Genomic DNA, 24,042 nt, shown 5'->3' with positions numbered 1-24,042 from the left:
GATCAGACACAAAAAGCTCTCTGAGATTACAAACCAAAACAGCTGGACTGATTCTTGATTTTGCCACAAAGTAAACAGCAGTTCTGAGATGAGACAGTGCGTTACTTTGTTGGTGCAGATGGAAGTAACAAATCTGATCCTCTATCTCAGCCCTGTGGAGACGATGGTCTCTTTTAGCCAGAAGTTATTTCGATGTGGACTTGGATGCACTGGTCTGCTTTCCTGGAGATGGGAGGAGCAGTGTGGATTCTGGTTTGGCTGATCTGTGACATTAAAAACCAGCGAACGACTCTGGAGCCAGCTCATAAAAAAAAAAAAAAGGAGGAGGAGGTGGAGGGGAGTAAAAACTGGCTGAGAAAAGGTCTTAGTTAGTCTGGGAGTAAAAACAAGTTCGATCAACAGCAACAACAGACTTCTGAGCTCCAGCTTGTGCTGTGTGGAGGACTGTGGTGCTTCTGGGCAGCCATAAGTTGTGCATGTGTGCATCCTGCCCCCTGAGCTCAACAAGAGCTCGAACACATTAAATATCGATACCCCCTGGTAGGCTGCAGGGCCCCTGTCCTGGGCCCCCTGAATGATTTAGGGCCTCCTCTCTCTGATGGCGCCACTGAACGTGCAAGTGCAAGGACATAAAGCAAAAGTGCACGTGCTTAAAAAAATTAAATAAAATCCTGCTGTCAGCAGCTCCTCACAGAAGAAAAACACGAGAGGACAAACGTGTGTGAGAGTGAAATATGATATTTTCTGACTCATAAAGATATTAGTGAAAACTTGTTCCAACACAAATCTGCTGACGCTGTTTGACAAAAACTTGAACATATTGATTTTCCAGAGGAAATAGAAAAGAGTCACTCTTCAGTCACTCTGGCTGGAGAGAATATTTATATAACTGGGAATATTCAGCTTCTTTTAAAGACACCTCCTCATCTTGTCCTGTCACTGAAAGTCTCAACAATGTTTCTTTCCTGTGATCAGATTTTTAATTTCAGGAGCTTCTTCATGTGTCTGTGCCTCTGAGTGTGTTGTATGTTCTGTATTTTCTGAGTTTGTAGTGCCGTTATTCCCCAAAGTGGTGCGTAGTAGGTTTTTTGTGGCCCGGTGCAGCGGAAATACAACCCTGATATAACATCACCACACAGATGTGAACGTCTGAGTGAACTGTTGTCTGTCCTTTTACATCTGTGTTCAATTTATGGTTGAATGACAAAAGCTGTAAAACTCTGAGAAGAACGAGTGTCGTTCCAACGTTAATATTTATGTGTTGACAGTTAAGTGGCAGAGTTGTTATCATTTAATGTTGCAGTGAAAAGGTCAGAGGTCAGACCGACAGTCATAGTTGTGTGTCTGAGACCATGTTTTTTTTTTTATTGTTGTCGTTATGATGAAAAAAGGTCAGCTGATCATAATTTCAATTCATTGTCATTCTGGGGGACATTTTGGTTTCAGAAACAGCAGCCTCCTGATGGTGGAAACCAGGTTGATGGGAAATGATTAGAAAACAGTAAAACAATGAAGAAGTGGGCGGGAAAACCGAAACCAAGAACTGAAAGTTTTTAAATGTTGTCTCTCACTTTTAAATGATTATTCTCTGTGGCTTTATCGGCACAAATCAGTCCTTTTACTCTTCTTGGTGCAGCTTCAGTCTGTTTACCAAACAACAGTACCTCAGACGTACCTTCTCACAGCAGCAAATCTGTCAAACCTGGTCCCCATCCTGTTTCGTGGTTTTTGTGCTGCTCGTCTTGTGTTGAAAATGTCTCTCCTCCATCTTTCTGCCTTCCTAGCTGAAGAAGTTTCAGGGTTATTCTTCTCGATTGAGAATAATCAGAAAACACCTGAAAATCATACAAACATATTTACCATTTACTGACAAAAAGTCCTGTGTTTGGGTGTCGGCCTCTCCCGTCTCATCGTCTGGGCTGAATCTGAAACACAGAGATGGACACGTCGTTCTTCAGGAGTTGGCAGTTGCAGAAAAAACAACCTAAAGAGCAAAAATTAAACACGATATGTTTAATCTGCACCGTTAACAAGTGAGCCGGCTCTCTGGTCCAGACATCATCATGGTTAAAGTGCAGGTTTGTCACAACTTATCCTCCATGTGATCAGATCGATCAACGTCCTCCTTCAGCTTTAACTCGTGTTTTAAACATGCATTTTAACCTTTATTCAAAACCGTCTGCTTTCAAAAACAGCAGTAAAATAGATGATCAATAATAAACAACACGGACAAAGACAGGGGAGGTGACTTTGGTCTAAATTCGCACTTTATTCCTAACACTTACAGGTTTGTTTTGTCCCCGTTTCCCTGGCCCCCAAAACAACAGGCACACAGATAGCGATGAGTTAAGGGACAGTAGAGAACAGTTTCAAACCCAAACGTTTCCAACAGAATCAAGTTATAGAATCAACTCAGACAGAGAGAGCCTCGAGGTCAAAAAACAGCATATTGTAAGCATAATTCAAAACAGAAAAAGGACCAAAAAAACAAAAACAAAACAGATATTTAATTTTACAGAGCAGTGTTTGTTTCATCTTTTATGTTCATTACCATCATCATCATCATCATCATCATCATCCAGCTGCAGTAAAGAACACTTTTGGAGCCATCATAAAAACGTGGGAGTTGTAAAATGCGGATAAAAAAGAAAATCAAGGTGAGAACAAACAGTGGAACTCTTTGGTTTTCACTATTGAGGTTTTTTTTTCTTTAGCAGTAAAATCTATCTTTGCTGTCCTCTTAACCTTTGGATTTAAGCTGCATTGTAGAAAAAATAGAAAGAAAAAAAAAAACTTCTTTTAAATTTCTCCTAAATAAATTAACATTAATACGGGGCAAACAATATCAACTAAAGGTATTTTCTCATTTTTTTCCCACTCTATCTGTTATTAGTTATTACATTTTGTATTCTCAAGGCCAAAAAAAGAGTCTCTTATATTTCACGGGGACTTGGAAAGTTGAGCAGAGTAGTAAAATTAACATTCACAGCCACAGAAGTACTACAGTAAAAAAACTGTCAAGGCCTGAAGTGCTCTTATTATCTGACAGTGTTTTCATATTAACGTCAGGCGCTGGATATCCTTTATTTTATCAGTTACAGTCCCTAACAAGAATCCTGAATGTTTATATACACATGGAATCACTGTAAGTGTGTGTGTCTGTGTGTGTGTCTGTTTGCAGTGTAGTGTCTCACTGTGGTAGTTTTAACTTTGGTATCATTCTCTGCCCACCACAGCTGAGTCCGACTCCACAGGCACACATATAGTCAGAGATGCACTGCTGTCGGAGCAACAACAACAAACAACCAACCAAAAGAAACAAGAAACAACTAAAATCTCAAAAATATAAATTTAGTTTTTCCTGTAGTTTGACATCCATGCACTTTTTTAGCTCGCCGGTGGATTTTTAACACCGCGGGAGTTAAGCAAAACACTAAAAACGTAGCCTAGCGCGTGTGTCTTTGTCTTTTTGAGTAGAAACACTAAACCTGGAGTTAAAATGTTTGTGTCCAACAGCAGTGTTGAATACACACACACACACCTCCCTCGACAAAACACAGCCTGATGTCCACACAGTGACGAGCAGACATGGCGGTGTGTCCTGCAGGTTAAAGCCACAAGAACATCTGCTTTATGAAAACCTTAGTTTTCCCGTCATCAAACTTGCCAGGGCCAGTTTCACATCCCTCACTCCTGAGTTCAGACAAGTCACATCTTTTCTTCAATTCCTTTCTTTTGTCATTAAAGCTTGAATATCTATTTGGTTTTCATCAGAGCATCAGAGGTATGAGTGAAAGCCCTCGTCCTGAAGGGGGACAGAGGGAGTTGGAAAGCTTTTCAGAGAGCAGAGGAAAGTCACTGAATGTAACAGAAATGTTGCATTGAAACTAAAACACACAGCAAAAACAGTGAATCAGGCCATCTAAAGCAGTTTAACCAGTTTGGAGTGTTTGAAACTGAGCTGGGTCAAAGTGATGTTCGGTCTGCAGCAGCTTCTCTACAACTCATCCGTTCCCTGTGTTTATTCTTCCTCAGCAGGCGCATTAGAAACTAGAAAAGGGATTCAGTGGCATCATCAAAAACTTAAAACTTTAGCAGCTTGTTGGTTTCCGTGGCCAGGTGATGTGGCAGCTTGAGGCCATTCACTCTTTGTAAGTTTTACTGAGTTGTAGATTTAATGACAAAGTGAAAACTGTTTTTAAGAAACGCTTTCAAATGTATGAAAAATGAAGAACTGAACTCCCTCATTAAGAAAGTATTCAGATCCTGCTTTAATTGATTTTAATCCTCCTTGAGATGTACCAGAATGCGAGTGGTTGCGCATTGACTTATGTTAAGGTCCCACAATTCACACAAAAATCCAGACACGAGGTCCAAGGGACTGTGATAAAACCAATGAGGCGTAGATCTGGACGGGACTTTAAAAAAGCCTCTAAAGGCCTCAATGATTGTGAAATGAACGCAGCCCAGAATGAAAGAGCTTCTGTGGCTGGAGAGACCTGAAAATGGCCGTTCACAGATGCTTCCCATCCAGAGCCAGCGAGGATCTGCCAGGAAGAATGGGATGTATTTTCACAAACACAGACGTACCCACCAAGACTGTAAGCTGTAATTGCTACAAAAAAAAAAAAAAAAACAAAACTGAATTAAAGGTCTGAATACTTTTGGAAATGAGAGAGTTCGGTTTTGAAAGCTTTCTAAAACATGTTTTCATTTTGCCATTTCAGATTATTGGGTGCAGATCTGAGTACGGTATATAAACTGTGATACACTGTTTGTTGTGAGTTTAGAATGAAATCTGATGAAGATAACCTGCGTTCTGACGTCACTGTGAGTTAAAGTTCAGATTTTAAAATGTCCACATTCTTCTTAAACAATCTGTCTGTCAGAGCTAGTTTGTGTGGGCCAACCTTGTCGTCTGTATTAATCTCTCTGTTAGAGCTGCGCTAAGCTCGAGCTAGTGATGAAAAGCTGTGATGACACCAGCTGATCCAAAAGGAGAAATGAAATATTAGAAAAGCGTTTTTGAAAACCCGACAGGCTGGAGATTATAAAACAGTCTCAAACACTCCAAGTTCTGTGATTTTTGGGAATTAAGAGACGATTTCACCAAAGCTAACTCCTAAATGTACTTTTCCTCTGTCACAGTTTCCCTGCTCTCTCTCTCTCTCTCTGTCTCGGGTCACAAAAGTTTGGTTTTGCTTTGAAACATTCGTTTGGCATCTTCTCTTCTTGTCTTGATCTCAAGAACACCCTTCTCTGCAAAAACAAGCCTCACAACAACCCCTGACAAACTATTACAAAGACTTAAATAGAATCCAATAAATACATAAATAAGGAACCAATAAATAAACAACGTGAGAGACAAAGAAGTTCATAAAATACAAACGGACCATTTTTCCCATCCCCAGAAAGACCACACATCTCCCTTACAATAAATACAAATACTTTTTTTTCCCAACAAAGAGCCCGTGAGAGATAAAGAGTTTTAAAGCTTTTGGTTCTTAGATCAAGTCATCGTCTTCAGTCGTCTTCGTGGAGGATAATCGTCCCAGCCTTTTTATACATCAGCAACAAGTAAGAGCTGTTGAACATATATTATTTCCCCCTACAAAAGCTATGAGAACTAACGGATACATTCCCTCTAAAAGTGGGTGCTAAGAGCCTTTAAGCCGTCTCTGACGCCCCCCCACCCCCTCCCCCTCCCCCCCAGCCTTCCCTCCCCATGTCATCTTCCTCTGGTTGCCTTCAGTACCTGTTTCTGTTTACATCAACGCTGAAGCCTGTGTGTTTCCACCCTGGGCCTGTTTTCTCCTCTTTCTTCTGTCACAGCCATCACACTTAATCGTCTGGTGTCTTTCTATTAACTACAAATCAAAATGCGAGGTGTTTAATCTGAGTAAATGATGAAACTGTGTGAAAACAGGTGCAGGAGAAAAAGGACAATCAGCTGATTTTGTTTTGCTCACTGTGACAGACAGAGCGCGTCGTGTGTTTCACGGTTTGGTTTGTATGCAAGAGAGTTATCTTTATACCAACACATGCTCATACACACACTCACACACTCACACACACACTCACACACACCCTTCAGCTGAGCCACTCGTTCGTCTTGTGCATTGGTTTGGTTGTTCTATTTGGTATGGTTGTAATGTCTAAAAAGTTTTGCTTTTGGTTTTCAGTTTTGGCTTTTTCACGACATTCTGGATCAACTAAAACAATTTTTTTTTGTCTTGAAAGCTACATTTTCACAGTTAATTCCAAATGTAAACAAAAATAAAACCCAGAGCACAACCGAAGAGACAAGAAGATATGAAAACTGCCCACAGCCTCCCCGCCCGCCCCCTCCCCTCCCTCCTTCACGCCGCATAATAACTAGAAAGCAATGAGACAAATCCATACATCATTAACAGACACACTATGGAAAGCAAAAACAAAAATATATATATTCTCAAAGTCAGTTTGTTGAGGTTATTCCATATTTTATCCATCCAGGAAAAACAAAGTGAGAACAAAGCCGAGGTTTCCGGCAGAGGGAGGGAGGAAACGATTTCCGTCTGTCGATACAAGAACAGCAATCACAGTTAAAGACGCACAGACAGACAGGGCCTTACTCCCCCTTTTCTCCCCTGGTCCTCCCCCTCTTTGTTTGTATTTGGTTTAGTTACAGTTCAGTCACTCATACATTACTAGTAGCAGTAGTAGTAGCTTTTGGTTTTGGGTTACTTTTTGGTTTTTTGGTCCGCTGCTCTGAGCGTACCTCCTCCTGCTCCTCTTCCTCCTTTTACTTCTCCTCCTCCTCCTCTTTCTTTCCCCTGCAGCTTTTCAAACCTTTGGCTCCTCTGCTCCTGACCACTTCTCCTCCTTTTCTTCTTCTTCTCTTTTCTTTTGGCCCTTTGATCTGATCTTTGGAGACAAAGGAGAGGGGCAGATGGGAGGGAGGGATGGAGGGCAGGGGTTTGGGGGCAGTAAGGGGAACGCCGGTGCTTCACCTCTTTCTTTTGTTCTTTTTTTTTTTTGGGTTTGGACTCGTTCTAATGCTTGTAGAGTGTGTATGTGTGTTCTTTTCCCTTTGACACTGCTGAGGTTTTGTCTGGACACTCGTCTCCCGGGCGAATCCAGAGACAACGCTGCCAGAGGCGATGCTTTGGTATCGAAGAGTGACTGTCTGGTGGTGGATGAGCAGTCTGGAAAATGGCATGACGATGGTATGGGGTGATGATAAATAAAAGAAGGCAAATAACGGCAAAAACCCCCCCAAAAAACCCCTCCAGAGACCGTTTGTCCACGTCTGTCTGTGGTGTGTGTGTATCCTCGGTAAGCTGGATGAACACTGTTCAGCACGTGTACTTTGGTTTGAGCGCCCACGAACGATAAAATGTGAATATCAATATGGCGGTACTGATGATGACAATCCTGCTTTTTCCAAACTAAAAATTAAACCATTAATAATCCTAAAAATTCACTGTGACGCTTTTAAGTTGACATTAACAGCTAAACTCACTACAAATTACCAATATAGTCGTTTTAAGTTTGAACAGTCTTGGAGTTAATGGGATTTTCCAACATCTACAGTTGGTTTTATCCTATTCATATTTCAGAGGGGTGGATTTTGCCACATAGTTGGACTTAATGATTCCAGAGAGCGCATTCATTCACAGGAGAGTTGTATTTATACTGCAGTGTGTATGGATTGGCACCTTGCTTGATGCAATAGTAATTACAGTAGTAAACTCCACCCGCCTGCAACTCCAGGATGAATAAAACAAACACTGTGTTGTAATGAAAGGTAGATTCATCATGGTAACGCTGTAAGGAGAGAGGTAGGAAAACACCCTGCATGTGGGATCAGCTGTAAAACATTAAACTGTATGTATCTCATAACCAACCATTAATACAAAATAATAGAAAAATAAATGTATTTTTAACCTAAAATAAAAATGACAGAAATCTAAAGCGAAATGGAAAATGTTTGGCATGATGTAGGTTGAACTACTGAACTGATCCTGGACAGATCAGAATGTAAAAGTCTTTTTTAACTAAAGCTTTTCTCTCCGGTTATTGTTTTTTTTTTTTTTTTTTTTGTCTTTTTCTTTTTGGTATTGAGTTTTTGGTATTTGGAGATTTTGGTTTTCCTCTTTGTAGGTGTGTGTTTCTCCTCTAGCATCTTTTCTTTCTTTTTTTTTTTTTAAATTTGGTTGCAGCCACCTCCCTGACCTTCTGAGCTTGTTAGACAAGTCCTTTCTTTTTGCCTCCCATCTCTCACAAACATTTTAGTTCTCATCCCTGCCCTCATCAAGTTTAGTTTTTTTTTTTTTGTCCAGCCGATAAAAAGCATGGTGCTCGTTCCCCGATGCCAAGCAAAAACACTCCTCAGTGCACCTCTCCAGCGGTAGATCATTATTTGGTTTAAAATTTCTCCTCTCCGTTCTGCAGTTCTCTCTATCCTCTCCATACTTTCCCTCTCTTGGCTTCCTCCCCTCATTCATCTGTGTATATTTTTGGCTTCAGAAGACTTCAGTGGGGAGACCGAGAGAGATGAAGCAGATATGGATCAGACAGAGAGATGGCTTTGGTTGAAAGGCGAGGTTGTAAGTTTAAATTTTTAAAGCTCCTTTAACACTCTGTTTGCTCCTTATCCTCCTCCTTGTTCTCCTCTGATAGGATACTTTGGCTGTCAATCAGGGATCACTCGGCCATGGCCCCTCCCAGGGGTGGCGGCGAGGCTTCACTGAAGGAACAGAAAGAGGTGGGACTTGAACAGGGAGAGGCGGATTCCTCGGGGCACGAGGTCGGGCTCATAAGGTCGCTGGCACCGGGCAGCTGAGACTGGGCGAAGGAAGGCCGCGGGCCGCCGCCGCTGTTGCTGACCAGCCCCATGGCAGGCGTGGAGGCTGTCACCATGGAGCCGGTCACCATGGGGAGGAGGGTGGGCCGGTTGAGGAAGAGGGAGGGGCGGAGGGAAGGGGGGACAGCGGGACCCCCGGGACTGCCCAGAAGCATGTGACCCGCTCCCCCCTCAAGACTGGAGATGGGCAACTGACCACTGCTGGCTGCCAGGGCTGGTGGGGAAGAGCAGAAACGGGGATGGGCAGGAAGGACATGAAGACGATGATGGGGGGGGTCAGGAAGAAACAAGGAGGAGGAGGAGGAGGGGAAGATGAAGATGAGAGGAAAAGAAAGACACAAAAAAGTGACAGGAAAACAGAACAAGAGAAAAAAAAGTATAAAAATGGAGAAAGTAGAGGACAAAGTGACAAAGTGATGAAGAGACCGAAGAAAGGGAAAAAGAAAGAACGGGACAAATGTAGATGTGGTGGCAGTGAAGAGGATGAGGAGGGCAGAGTAGAAAATGGAGACCGTCAGAGGAGGAGGTTAGAAGAAACATGGAGAGAGTCATTAAAGGAGGAGGAAAATATGGGGACAAAATATGAATGAAAGCAGGTGGTGGATGAAAAAACACAGGAAATAAAAAGAGGTCAGTCACATTTCAGACCTGGATGGTGAGCGACTGCAGAGGTAAGTGTTTGTATATGTTATATAAATAAGAAATAAAGGGCAGAGAAACAGGTTTTATAGTCGATGTAGAAATTTAAAGATTACTTCACTTAAATCAAAGCAATTGAACAAATATCAGAAAACGCTCAATAATACCAAACATTTAACCTGAAATGTTTATGCAAGGAGACAAATGACAGCGAGCAGCGGCTGAAGATGGAGGTGTGTGTTCACATTGTATACACATTCACACAAATACACAGACAAACTGACTCATGAACATGTTGATGTAACAATGTATGACCAAATAAAAATACGGCAATTTAAATTGACCGCAGGTGGACTCACTGTTCAGGAAAAAACATTCAGCAACTTTAAATGTAGTTTTAATATGTTCAGCACTTGTTTAAAGCTGTTCTATAGACTGATAACTACATCACACAATTATTGGTGTTATTAGTTCATCAACGCTGGTTATTTTCTCACTTAATGCCTTAATTCGGTAATCTATAAAATTATTCTTATTTTATTTCTTATTTTCATTTATGGAAAAAAAGTTGACTGAATTATCTATTAACTGGCTAACTGTTGCCGTTTTAATTACTACATGATACTCTGAATGGAGCTCACCACCATGAGACGAGCAGGCGGTGACACCTGCTGACTTCTGATCCTCGGTGTCACAGCTAACACTGCTGCGTTATAGCAGCGTGAGTAAACATTCATAGAGCGTGTGGGCCCAGAGGGAATCAAAGCAGCAATCCTCTCTCATCACCACTTCATCTAAAGCCCCTCTTTTCATCGAGCCTCCTCTTTCTTCTTCCTTCAGCTCATAACTCTATCAGAGCTGCCGGTGCCTGAGCTGCAGTTTCCATAACAGAGTGTATCCTTCTCATCAGCGCATGGCCCCGAGGAGGCCGGCTCTGAATGACGCTGAACAGAGCAGGAGAATAGAGGAAGGTCTGAATCGGCGCTATAGGGAGTTGGAGCACATGACAAATTCAAAGATGAGCTTATTTGTGATGCTTAATTGATTTGGCAGGAGATCATCTCTTTCAAAAAGGGGAATTTTGAGTGGAAACTAGTTATTTAGCCAACAGGCCTTGGTATATTGAGAGGGAGGGGATTGTGTCTGTTCAACTGTTTACTGTAAGCTACTTGGCCTCCTAAGCTTTGCCATAAGGGCCTCTTGTCAGTTTGTGATAATAGCAGGCCATTGTATGAGACTCAAATTGAATCTTTCATCATTCTGAGTGATTCAAAAAGTTTGTGCTGAGGTGGAAGAGTGTGCGCCGGGCTGGCTGTTGGCTACTGTTGTCCTCTGAGGCTTTGCAAGGAAAATTAATTTTGGTCAAGAATGGATGAGGGGTGAAATGGGAAGCGGTCTTTAGAAATACAGACTCATGAAGACGCGGTGAGCTGGAGGGGACGGCCTGCATGCACCAACACATACATGCACTCATGCACACACACCTTGCATGGTAGCCAGGGGATTGTTGCCAATGAGAGCCTGGTTCATCCCTGTGCTTACTCCCATCATTGTGTTCCTGAAATGTGGATTGACCGCAAATTCAAACACGCACACACACTCAGATTAATCAACATAAACTAATTTCTCAGTGACACAGACTGTGTCAGATGTTGCTGTCTTGTGTTGCATTTGTGATTTTGAACTTGGTTATAACTAAAAGTTTTATGACTCATAACATTATTTTCTTTTTGTCTGTGTGAACATGTGGAATTTCAATGGAACAGGTGAATACAGCTAAATATGTTGAGCTGAAGAGGTTGGGCTCATTTAAATACACCTCACACTCAGAATCTCTCAAACAGACACAAAACAAAAAACCCTTCAGTATAGAAGAGACAGGAGAGAGATCAGATTTTTCATTTTGGAATAAAATGTATATAGATACAGTAAATATGTTCAGGGCTGCAACCGATTATTCTCTTCATGATCACTTCATATTTTTAATTAATGAACTGTAAGCAGTCCAGTACATTCCACCCTGAAGATAAACGATGTGTCCGTGAATGTTAATGGATCGTTATGCTCACCCAGTGTTGAGCCCATGACCCCCGAGGCTGGGAGGGATGGGGCTGGCTGTGCTATGAGGAGGCGGGGTCACAGAAGAAGAGGTGGAGCCAACTGCAGCTGAACTCACGGGAGTCACGGGGCAGGGTGCTGAAGGTGACGGACTGGGGGCTGGAGAGGAAGGAGAGGAGTGATATTGATGCCATGTAGTAAGTTTGTTGGCAGATGAATTACAGCGTTATTACGAAGTCACCACTTTGGTGACACCGTTCATCAACAGCAAAGAGCCTGACCTTTCTGAGTGTCTTCTTTGACTCCATTCAACTTCAGACTAGGGGGAGAAGTTTGCGACTGAAAAGTATTAGCCTCGGCTCAACGGGCCAATAAATTTCCAGCTGTGTTTGTTACCTGTCAGGCCATCTATCATATCGTGAAACCTGGGATAGCTCACATTGTAGTCAAGGCCCATAAATCACAAGGAAGACTCATGACTCATGGAGGTAAACAACTCAAGATGGGACTGGTGCTTCCATGTTGTTGTCAACAAAACATCATTGTTTTCTATTTCAGTCTCTCTCTTACAGAAATCATTTCTTAAGTTTTCATTTTTTTAAGTGTTTCATCAAACGAGCGAAGAGCTCTGACAAAACAGAAATATCAACTTCCTCCAAATAATGTCAGGGCCAGTTTAATCATCCTGTGACCGACCGTTGGGCAAAAACACAACTGAGAAGCTCTGCTCCAGCCTTTAATAATTCATTGACCAAACCCTACACAGGCGCAAACAGTAATTACAGCTCACCTGTTGTGCTGAGGCTGGTGGTGACCTGGGACAGACCCTGACTTGAAATCTGGTGAGAGAGTCGGGGAAGAAATTAGGAAACAAATATCAGGTCAACCTCTGAAATTACAACCAGACAAAAAAAAGCAGTGAAGTGGGGAAGAGTTAGTGGACTCGTGGTGGACCGTACCATGTGCGGGCTGTAGCAGGGAGCTTTGTGCGTCACAACAGGCGAGGTTTGGCTGGGCAGGGGGGGGGTGGTGCTGCTGGAGGGGTTGATGCGTTTCTCTTTCTGCCGCCGGTTACAGAACCAAACACGAATCACCTCCTTCTCCATGTTCAGCTGCTCCGCCAACAGCAGGATCTCTTCCGAGGTAGGCTTCTGGTTCTGAGGGGGAAAACCAGACTGCCTGTTAACGAAGCTATTCCTCACAAAAACACATTACTTCATAAAAAATGAGGCGACAATCGGCCTCGATGATGGAGAATATTGCTGATCATAAAAAAAAAAGTTAAATAAAGAAAATAATTTATAAAAACAATGTCATATAATAACCAGTGTACCATACCCTTCATAGCTTCATTAATATGTGAGCAGGGAGAACTGAATACAATGGAAAACCACATTTTTTAATTCAACCACAAATGTACCTAATAAAATGCCCATTAATATACTTCAGTTCAGCTTTCAGTGCCTCTAAACTTTTTACTGCATGTGTTTTAATTTCCCACACTGATCTGATCTTGGCCAGAGTTCTGAGTTGATTTTTTGACAGCCATGGTATTTCAGGTGTGTGCCAGCTTCCCTGCGCAGGCCGACAGAGACAGCCATTCAGCTCGTAGACACGACAGCCTCCTACCGTGCTGAAGTTGCGCTCTAAGACCACTCGCACGTTGGTCTCAATGCTGGTGCGTTTCTTCCTGCGTCGGCCGGGCAGCCCTTCGATCCCCAACATTGGGGAGGAGATAGAGGAAGGGCTCGGTAGCATGCTGTCCACCGCCATGGTTTCTGTCAGAGTGAGGGAGAGAGACATGAAGACAAGCAGCAATCCCAGTTTGTCCACTTATGATGGTGATGTTAACTTTTAAAAATTATTTTGATTACATTACACAGCAAATCTGAGAATTGCTAACAAAATGGATGTAAATGAATAATAGTGATAAATATTTGAAGGAGGATTTTAAACTCTATAGTTAATATTTTCTCTCCTGCAGAACGAATCATTGCAGGGAGCAGAGCGTTATGATGTGCGATGCTTTGTTTAAAAAGATCTCAGTCTTGATGACAGACCAGTGTTGACAGCTGAGTAAAGGACACTGAACATTTCCAGGTGCACACCTGCATCACTCAGCCACTTCTCCAGCAGTGGTTTCAGCTTGCACATGTTCTTAAAGCTCAGGTTGAGAGCTTCAAAGCGGGAGATGGTGGTCTGGCTGAAATCGTTGCCGTACAGTTTGCCCATAGCCACGCCGACATCTCCCTGATGGACATACACAAAAAGGTGTCAGGAGCACAAAGTCACGCACGCTCCTGTGGCCGTTTATCTCTGTGTTGTACCTGTGTGAATCCCAGCTTGATGCGCCGCTGTTTGAAAGTGCGAGCGAATTGCTCCAGCTCCTCCAGATCGCTTGGCTCCTCCCCCATGTGGCCCCCGTGGCCTCCGGGGGTCAAGGTGGAGCTCAGTGAGGAAGCCATGGCACTACTGGACGCAGAGGTGGCTCCTACTGACGTTACAACACCGACGCCGCTGCTGCCAGTCGCAACTATAGAGCCACTGGCGCCGCTGCTTCCACCGACCACATCACTGCTCTTCTCCCTCTGTAACGTCAGGAGGACAAATAAATAAACGAACGTGACGCAGTCCTGGACGTATTGGTTGGACAATCTGCCGCTGAAAATACTGTATGTTTTCTCTTTTCTAGGAACAGAAATAAACTGGGCAGTGACTACATGTGAAACAAATAACTGAGAAACTTCTGTGTCTGTTTTGACAAATTATACAATATTTATTCTAAACAGCAGGATTTTTTTTTTTAAGTGTTTAGTTGACTATAGAGGACATATAGAAGAAGTAGAAATGTGATCCTGTGAGCTTTGGGATTATCATCTAATGGACTAAACACACACACACACACACGTGTCCTACCTGTGCTTGAAGTCCCAGGCGAGGCGGTGTTGTCAGTAGTCCTCCTGGGCTTTGCTGAGGTAGCTGGATCAGATTTGGTGTTGAGAGCAAACCTGTGAAATTAAAAACCAATCAATCAACCAAAAAATAGAAAAATAAAATACAGAGCTACATTATATTCTGCCAAAATACAGAAGTTCTGTTTCATTGTGCCTGACTGGTCATTTAGCTGCTGTCTGGTTATAAGAAGGAGGTGATAGCTATTAGTTTGCTTCATTTCCTCACCTTGCTGCGGCTGCTGTGTCTGTGCTGGCTGAGACAGGAGAAACTGGGCTGGAGACTGGAGAGGATGGCCCGGCATCAAGACCAGCTGCTGGAGCTGCAACAACTGCTGGATGTCCTGGAACACAAAACACAGTTGAATAAGGAGGTTTGGTCTTTATCAAACATTATCACAAACTGACAGCCAGAGATGAGAAATAACACAAGGCCAGTTTACTGTCCATCCATCATCTACTGTTTTGCCTTCTCTTTAAGTTTCACTATTGAGGTTTACGACAACAATAAAAGGAATGCGACAAAATCTGTCATGATTGTATGAAAATGCAAAAAATTGTAAATTGTAAATGATGATCTTAATGTGTGAATCTTCACAGTGTAAAGTGTAATTTGGGAAACATCTCTGGGATACAGAAGATGAGGTTCAATAAGCAGAAATACGTCTGTGGATATTAAATGTAGTGTGTTTTTTTATATTCTTTAATTTTCAAAGTAAAATGAATAAGTGGGACAGACTGATTAAAGTGCTGGGTGCTCATACCTGCGCGGTGAGCTGGATTGGCTGCGACAAAGCCAGCTGTGGTGGTGGAGGCGGGGCTTGCACCGTTTGCTCCTGTTTGATTGGCTGTTGCTGCTGCTGCTGTTGCTGCTGGGACTGTGATTGGTTCTGCTGCTGCTGCTGGTTGGCCTGTTGCTGCGCGGCGGCGTGGGCGGCGTGAGCAGCGTGGGCGGCGTTGGACTGCTGAACGGCGGCTGCCAGGAGCTGAGCCTGTGCCTGCTGGAGGAGCAGCTGCTGCTGGGCCGGGAGGAGAGCGGCGAGCTGGGGGACAGTGAGGGGACGATGAGGTGGTGACAACGAGGACGATGATCGAAAACATGAAGATGTAAACATTCCACGGAAAAAGGGATGGAGGAAATGAAGCACGAGAGGAGAAAGAATAAAACAAACAGAAGTGGTGGCGTCAGTTACCCTCAAGGATTAACGGTGGAGGTGAATCTGTTCTCTGTCAGTAAAAGCATGCCAGAGCAAGACAGCAAAGAAAAGCCCCCCATTTAGCTTCAGGAATCTTCAGCTTAGGTATTCCACCCAAATGCAATTACAGTATTCTGGGTCACTTAACACACATTTTGCACGTGTTTTCTTGTTCTTCAAGGCAGCACTGTACTTTCACAAGAACTTTTTCTCACAGACGACAGGGAGGTCACATGAACTAAACAAATGTTCATGCTGAGGCATGTTTGGAGCTGCTTATTTAACTCTAAACTTCATTCATTTCAGAGCTGTTCATTAAATTATCTGAATGACAGATTTTATTATGAGGAAGAGTTGTGTTGTTTTGTACCCAGAATTTTTATTTCCAAAGCTTCTTATTATCTGAATCATAGCAGTGATATCGACACAAAAGGAGGTTCAAATCCAACAATCGCACAACACCATCATTTCTGTTCATATGGCTTACTGTGAGTGTGTGTTGGAGTTTCTTACCCCTGCTAACTGACTACCGGCCAACATCAGCTGTGTGTGGTGGTGTTGGGTCTGTTGCTGCTGTTGTTGGGAGGGAGGTGCTGGAGGAACAGGAACAGTGCTATGGGTCATCTCAGAGCTCTCTTCGCTCTTTCCCTAAACCAGAAAGACAGAAATTTTCTATGAGCAGAAGTCGTTTGCTCAAACTGCATTAATCCAGGGAGGCAACATTCGGCATCATATTCACACAAACACACAGATGATAAGTGCTATAATCTGCTGTTGTAGGTCTGGCTTACTGCTCAAACAAAATGCTGAAAAGAAAATGTTGTAATTAGAAATTAGATAATTCAGACTGCGGAGGTTTAAATCCTTAAAATAAGCCCCCTCTTTTTGTTAATGTCTTGGTCTGTTCCAAATGATTAATTTAATGAATGAAAACTGGAGGAGGTAGTCTTAAAACACTAACCGTGTGAGTACACATGAAAACCAATCAAACCTGATTTCTGCCACGTCTTTTTGCTTCACCGAATGAAAATATCATGTAAGAACTGTTCTGTCTTTCTCAGTAGCTGTGTGTTTTCAAACACTCACATTCTCACAAACATTCATGGTTTTAAAGAGAAGTTCAAGAACAGACTTCTAAAAATCTAGAAGCATGAAAAGAAGCTGCTTTTGTTTCTCTTTGTTCGATGCTGTGAACTTCAGCTTCTCTCTCTGCCTCACTGCTTACCCTCGATTCACAGGCTGAAGTGTTTGCCGGTCATCTGACCAGAAGGAAGTGTCCTCCTCGTTTTCACGGTGTCAGAAAAATTCCAAAGCTGCTGACCTCTGACCTCTAGCTGTCGTTACCTGCTCACAGCCCTGTTATTACCCATCCATCACCTCTGTACTGTGGTACACCTTTACGCCTATCACTCACTGTTACTGCATCCTTTTGACCGCCTGCCTTTTCCCACAGTGCTCTAGGCACCTTGGTGGGTGTGGACAAGGTCACCTGATCCACATGTTGGATGGCGCCTTCAAGAGTTTCACCTGTAAACGGCAGCTGGATTCATTCATGCCCACACATGTAAATTCATACACAACAAATCAGTACATGCTGTGACACGGACAAAACGCACAAGAATGTTTTCAGGTAAAATTGTTGTTTGTTGTTGCTGTTAGATTTTAAAAACATGAAATAAAATGAAACATAAAGGAAAACAGTCTTTAAAGAGGTGTCACACCTTGTTACCAGCCGGTGTCGGGGAGAGGCTGAAGGGGCTGGTCTTCATTTGCTGGACCTACATCAAAACAGACAAATCAAAAGATGAAATTATTTAAAAAATATTGTACACATCAGAAGAAACTGTAACCAGAAATTTCACAATGCAACACAGTTACTGCCAACATAAGCAGTCTTAGTCACATTTCTAACAAAACTGGAGATCCACCTGAAAACACTGGGAAGATGGGAGGTTTCTACTTTTCCAGAAACATGACTGCTGTGTGGAACGGGAAGCTCAAATGTCAATATTAAACAGATGAGTTTAACATTAACATTAACATTAGATATCGATACAGGTGCTGCTGCTTTAACAGATTTATTAAATATATTGTAATAATTAATAAATGTAAAATCTAATCTCACTAAGTCACTAAGTCACCAGAGTCGCTGTCTCCACAGACTGAATAAAATAAAAAATGAGAATTCAGAATGAATCCTGAAACCAACCTGATCATCAGGGCTGTTTCTGTCAGAATCTGAAACACACAAAAAAACACATGAACTCATTTTTAGACTGCTCTGTGTGTGTGTGTGTGTGTGCGGAATTTATTTATTCATGCTCATCCTAGGTCAAATACTCACCCATTGAAATATCAAAGGAAACTTCATTGAGCAGGATTAGACATGTCAGTAAAGTCTTGTGAGTGTGTGTGTAAATGTGTGTACCTGAACTGTCCCCTGGATAGTCAGCCCCAGGCTTCTCCTCCTCTGCTGCTTTAGACATCCTGATATCTGCAGGAAACACACGCAGATACACATCAGACCATCAGCGTCATATCAGAGAAACGGAGGGTTGTTGGTTCAAATCCGCAGTTAACACACACTTTTCTCTGCACATTTATCTGTTTCATGCACCAGGAAGGTGTGACTGAGGTTACTGAGGTACAGGAAAGATGTGATTACTCATGAAAAGGATAAATGTTATATGAAAAATAATAATGGTATTAATTAATAATATGAAACTGTGGTCATGTTTAGACCTTTCTGATTCAAATATTTAAATACTTAAAATGCTCAAATAAATTATTTGATTACCATAACTTGCTATATAATATTTGTATGTAAAATGAATTTGCGGTGCCCTGTATTTGTTTCATATCTGATTATTTCAGCATTTTTAATTTTGTTAAAACAGCTAAACAGAAGGAAGAATTTTGATTTTAAAAAAACTACAGCTCAGATCAAATTTTATATTTTTAGCAACAATATACTGGAATTTTTGTCTCTATTCGTCTTTAATGTGTGAAAATTAGAATTAGAATCCTTTATTGTCACTGTTCACATTGTCACCAACATTAACTGTGAAAATATGCTTAGCAGCTCCACATGGCAGCGAGAAAGAAAAACAAGAAAAACACAAAAGCGCGATATCTCAATAAAAACAATATAAAATATAAAATATAAAATATAAAATAAGTATTTCCAAGGTATGATAAATACGGGAATGGTTATGATAAATATGGGAATGGGTATGATAAATACGGGAAACAGTGTATACTGTAGTGCAAAAGAGTTTACATTATGGCAATGTCATTATTTACAGCAGGTAGGTGTCTTTGGGGGGGAAGGGATATTGCACTTGGTAGTGAGTGTGGCCATTGTCAGTCTTTGGGTGGGGGTGGGGGTGGGGTGATGGCTTTGACGGCCTGGGGGAAGAAGCTGTTAATGAGTCTTGTAGTTCTGGCTTTGAGAGAGCGGTATCTCTTTCCATGGGGGAGGGGGCAGAATAGGGGATAACCGGGGTGTAAGGGATCTGTGCTGATGTTTCTGGCCTTCTTTTTCAGTCGGCCAGCGTAAGTGTCTCTGAGGGGGGGAAGTGTGGTCCCAATAATTGTCTCCGCCGTCCTCGCCACCCGCTGCAGGTCCTTCCTGTCCTTGGCTGTGCAGCTGGTGGACCACACTGTACAGCAGTAGGTCAGGATGGACTCGATGGATGCCCTGTAAAAGTTAACCAGCAGGGGGCGGGGGAGGTGAGCCTGCTTTAGCTTCCTGAGGAAGTAAAGACGCTGGTGGGCTTTCCTCACCTGGTACGAAGTGTGGACGGCCCAGGTGAGGTCGGCCGATATATGTACTCCAAGGAACTTGAAGCTCTCCACCCTCTCAACCTCCTCTCCTTTAATGGAGAGGGTGGGGAGCACCGTCTTTTTGGATTTCCTGAAATCCAAAATGATTTCCTTGGTTTTGGCTGTGTTGAGGACCAGGTTGTTATTGGAACACCAGTCCGTCAAGTGTTTGACCTCCTCCCTGTAGGCTGACTCATTGTTATTCTTAATCAGTCCTACAATGGTGGTGTCGTCCGCGAACTTAACAATGGTGTTTGTGGGGTGGATGTGGGAGCAGTCGTGGGTGAAGAGTGAGAATAGGAGAGGGCTGAGGACACACCCCTGTGGTGTTCCAGTGTTCAGGATGAGCGTGGAAGAGGTGCGATCTCCCATCCTGACACGTTGGGGTCTGTTTCTGAGGAAGTCCAATAACCATGCACACAGTGAACTGCCGATGCCCAAGTTGCTCAGTTTCATAACTAGTTTCTGGGGGATAACTGTATTAAATGCTGAGCTGAAGTCCACAAACAGCATCCTCACGTAGGTGTTGCTCTGGTCCAGGTGAGTGAGGGCTGTGTGGGTCGCCATTATGACCGCATCCTCTGTCGACCTGTTTGCTCTGTATGCAAACTGATGTTGGTCGAGGTCAGCAGGGATGGCAGATCTGATGAAGGGGAGTATAAGTCTCTCAAAACATTTAGTGATGATGGGGGTGAGAGCAACCGGGCGGTAGTCGTTCAGGCAGTTCACTGTGTTCCTCTTTGGTATAGGAACAATGGTGGCTGATTTGAGGCAGGCAGGAACCACAGACTGCAGAAGCGAGAGGTTGAAGATGGTGGTGAATACCTCTGCGAGCTGGTCCGCGCAGGCCTTGAGTACGCGCCCGGGGACACCATCTGGGCCGGGTGCTTTCCTCACGTTGACTCTGCGCAGGGTGGCCCTGACCTGGTGTGGCTGCAGCTGGAGCAGGTCTTTGTTGGTTGGTGGGACAGGGAGGGTGTCTGAGTTCTCGCTGTGACGGTCGAAGCGAGCGAAGAACTGGTTCAGTGTATCTGGGAGGGTGCTGTCTGATGAGATTGTGGCTGTTGTGTTGTTATTGTAGCCAGTCAGTGTCTTAATCCCCTGCCACATGCCTCTGGAGTTGTTGCTGTAAAAGTGGGCCTCTATGCGCTGCTGGTAACTGCGCTTGGCCTTTATAATTCCTCTCCGCAGATTCTTCCGTGCATCTTTGTAGCTTTGTGGATCCCCAGATCTAAAAGCAGTGTCACGTGCTTTGAGCAGGGTCTTCACTTCACTGTTGAGCCACGGTTTCTGGTTGGGGAACACTTTAACAGTTTTGCTCTCTGTCACATTCTCAGTACAAAAGCTGATGTAGTCCAGTACTGCAGATGTGTGGCCATTCAGGTCTGTCCCCTCTGCAAAAACTCCCCAATCTGTGACCTCAAAGCAGTCTTGCAGGGCTGCGGTGGCTTCCTCAGTCCAGACTTTGACTGTCTTTGTAGCTGTTTTTTGTCTACAGATCAGTGGTTTGTACGCAGGGATGAAGGAGAGGGACAGATGGTCGGAGAGACCCAGATGAGGCAAAGGGCTGGCTTTGTATGCGTTGGAGATGTTGCAGTACACCTGGTCTAAAATGTTTTTCTCTCTGAAAAAAAGAAAACTGACCCAAGTGACACATTTCCTGCTCTTGTGTTATACAAAAAAAAAAAAAAAACCCTCACTTTTTTTTTTTTTTTTTTTTAAAGGTGCATAATGTTGGTTCAACCGAAACAAGTAGCATCTCTCCCCTGTGTTATTCTACCAGGCAGCTACGCAACACATAAATGATACAAACGTCCTGAACGAGAGGTCAGCAGCTTCCTGTTTTGCAGGTCAAAAGTCAGAAGGGAGCAACGCTGTCAGAAAGACGACGAATTTAAAGCAAAAATTTTGGTCTGACGCCGACAAATCATTTGAATCAATTTCTGTTACTGAAAATATGAAGTGGCTGCTGCTCAGTGATAGCCTTGTTATTGAACGCTTTTGAAATAAAAATGTTCCTGTTGGGTGGACACAGCAGAGCAGCTGAGACAATGATGACTTTAAAAAATTACCCCTGCTGATGATTTCATCCTGTTTTCATTTAACTTCCCCTGCAAACAGTCGCTAAGCAGAAACTTTGCCCTTGTGCACCAAAACTGATGATACTGTGCTCTAATTTAGTTGTTTAGATGTAAACTCTATTCACCCAGGGGTCGGCGCGGCAGATATTATCCAAACTACCCCCACTGAACCGCCTGTTTGTGCAGACTTCTGGGTATTTCAGGAGTAATTGGTTCGGGAGGAGCAACGCCAGAGGAAGTGCTTACCTGAGCACCAGACATTACTCAGCACCACCGCCGCTGCCGCCATCTTGGATAAAACCCTTCTTCACCCCGTGCTCTGTGCTCTTAAAATCTGTCTGTCTGCTTTTATAAATCTTTCCTCTCCTGCCCAGGACTTCTGCAATAAACGGTTAATCTGTGGCAGCGGCTCATCCAGAGAGGAGGATGTGTCGATAGAGACACAGCGAGAACATTCTGTCTTTGACACGAGCTTCATGTGTCTGACAGGGGGCTGAAGTGTGGAAATAATCAAAGTACACTGCATAACACAGAGCCAAAATCTGCTACCCTGCTCCTCTTCTTCCTCCAGTTTCTGTCCTACTGTCCACTGCCTCCTTTATAGAAACACACACAGAGTCCATATTTTAAGTTTTATCTTGTAGAACAAGAAAATAACAAATGCTTGAAAACAAACAAAGAGAAAGGCTTATTGGAAATTATATACAAGCCTTATGTGAGTGAATGTGTTGTGCGAGTGTGTGTGAGTGTTGTTTCTGTGAGCTGTAATCTCATCATCAGGGTCACAGACAAGTTCGAGGTGTGATGAGAGGAGGGAAGGGAGGAAGGAAGGAGGTGGGCATGAATGAGCAGGAGACAGAAAAAAACAAACCCTGCAATAGGAGAAGATAAATTATATAAAAAAGGTAGTGTGAAGGAAAAATAAAACGAGGACTTATGTTAGAACTTCTTTTCTTCATTATATTGTCAGCTTTATCTTCCAATGTAATTAATCTCCACAGTTACGGACGTAAGAACAGCTGATGTGTGAGCTCTCATTCGTCCATTTGATTTGTTGTCCGATGTTGACCGATGAATAAATGTGTAAATACTTTAGTCTTATTGTCTTTTTTTTATTCACTGGCGTCAAAATGCAATAGTCAAAATTTGACAATGTGAATGTAATTAAAGGAAGATACACATTTCTCAGGGCCTGTCCTTTCAGGAGCAACTTTGCAGTTACGTGATGAAACCAGATGGTGGCAGCACGTTCTTGGAAATACTGAGGACGGTAACAATTCATCAGAAAGGGCGTCTTTGGTTGTCACTGGTCAAAGAGGGATAATTCAGAGGTGTGAACATTTGGAAATAAGTAAATTGACAGGCGGATACATAAATCAAACCTCAAAACTATTCATGGAAACATAAACCTCTCAGCTGTGTTATTCATAAATCAGGCCAATAAAATGTCTGTATAAATTTAAAATGGCATTAACTACATTTGAGTCTCCTTTCTTTAAGGTACAGTTCACTCCTTTGACCTTCAGCACCACATTATCACAATTATTCTTTCAATATTTGGACACAAACACAGAAAAACACCTGAAGATTTATGAATCTCCAGGAATGAGCTTAAATCCATATTCTGAATTAACTAAACAGTTTTTATACAGATCTAAACATCCAGCTAAAATACAAAGTGCATCAAGAAAATATTACTACGACTCATCCCCGTACCACTGCCACTGATTGTACTCGAAACACACACACCAACATTACACCGACAACTGCAACCAGTGCTGCTACGGTCAGTGACACGGTCAGTAGTTCAGTCAGTACGAGTGTCAGTACGACTGTCAGTCGTACTACTGAAATATTGTTCATACTGCGTCTGTTACTACAGTTACTACTGTCATTGGTATTTTAATCAGTACACTGATTAAGATTAACAAACAAAATTACCACCTCAGTGCGCGCACACACACACACACATACACACACACGTCCTTGTTATTATTCTAGGCTCCTTCATCCTCTCAGCATATGAAGAGAGGGACCCCATAAAATCATTTTATCATTCCACCCCCACCTGCCTCCTTTCCCCTTAATGCCTCAACTGCCCCTAACCCCTCTGGCCATGGGGCCTTTTAACCCCCACCCCCCATCCATCCCAGCCATCTCATATATGCTAACAAATCAAACACACCAAACCCCAAATGTCACAGATGTCCAGAACACATTAAATGTTATTTTCCCTGATCAGGTTTTAGACCAAGCTCACACACACACACACACACACACACACATTGTGAGTCCACATTTCCCTTCACGACACTGGGTGACACAGTAAATATGACAATCCTTGAATTTTACCAAGCTGCTTTCCTGTGAAATGTTTTTGCAAGTTACAGTGGCTACTGTCCCAACACACTCCTCTGCCCCGGGGGCAGTTTGACAGCAGCCGC

General features: G+C 42.9%; 1 protein-coding gene across 1 annotated transcript; it reads right to left on the bottom strand.

Moving 5' to 3' along the window:
- Positions 1–1,621: 1,621 nt before the first annotated feature.
- pou2f2a (POU class 2 homeobox 2a) lies at positions 1,622–17,088 on the bottom strand. The gene is made up of 13 exons (XM_029514565.1): positions 16,918–17,088; positions 16,206–16,340; positions 15,261–15,539; positions 14,726–14,840; positions 14,462–14,553; positions 13,873–14,133; positions 13,654–13,795; positions 13,175–13,323; positions 12,505–12,702; positions 12,336–12,384; positions 11,557–11,704; positions 1,861–1,925; positions 1,622–1,784 (listed from the first exon to the last, which is right to left on the bottom strand). Exons 2-13 carry the CDS (start codon positions 16,314–16,316, stop codon positions 1,666–1,668), a joined length of 1,728 nt encoding a protein of 575 aa, XP_029370425.1. The 5' UTR covers positions 16,317–16,340; positions 16,918–17,088; the 3' UTR covers positions 1,622–1,665.
- Positions 17,089–24,042: the final 6,954 nt, after the last annotated feature.

The sequence above is a fragment of the Echeneis naucrates genome, chromosome 11, assembly GCF_900963305.1.
Source record: "Echeneis naucrates chromosome 11, fEcheNa1.1, whole genome shotgun sequence".
In the NCBI taxonomy this organism is placed as follows: domain Eukaryota; kingdom Metazoa; phylum Chordata; class Actinopteri; order Carangiformes; family Echeneidae; genus Echeneis; species Echeneis naucrates.
This window is presented reverse-complemented; position numbering and strand designations above follow the sequence as displayed.

Coding starts and splice junctions, on each gene's coding strand:
- pou2f2a (XM_029514565.1), bottom strand. CDS start 16,316: ATGACCCATAGCACTGTTCCTGTTCCTCCAGCACCTCCCTCCCAACAA. Junction 15,540..16,205: donor CCGGTAGTCAGTTAGCAGGG/GTAAGAAACTCC, acceptor ACTGTCCCCCAG/CTCGCCGCTCTCCTCCCGGC. Junction 14,134..14,461: donor GCCTGGGACTTCAAGCACAG/GTAGGACACGTG, acceptor CTGACGTTACAG/AGGGAGAAGAGCAGTGATGT.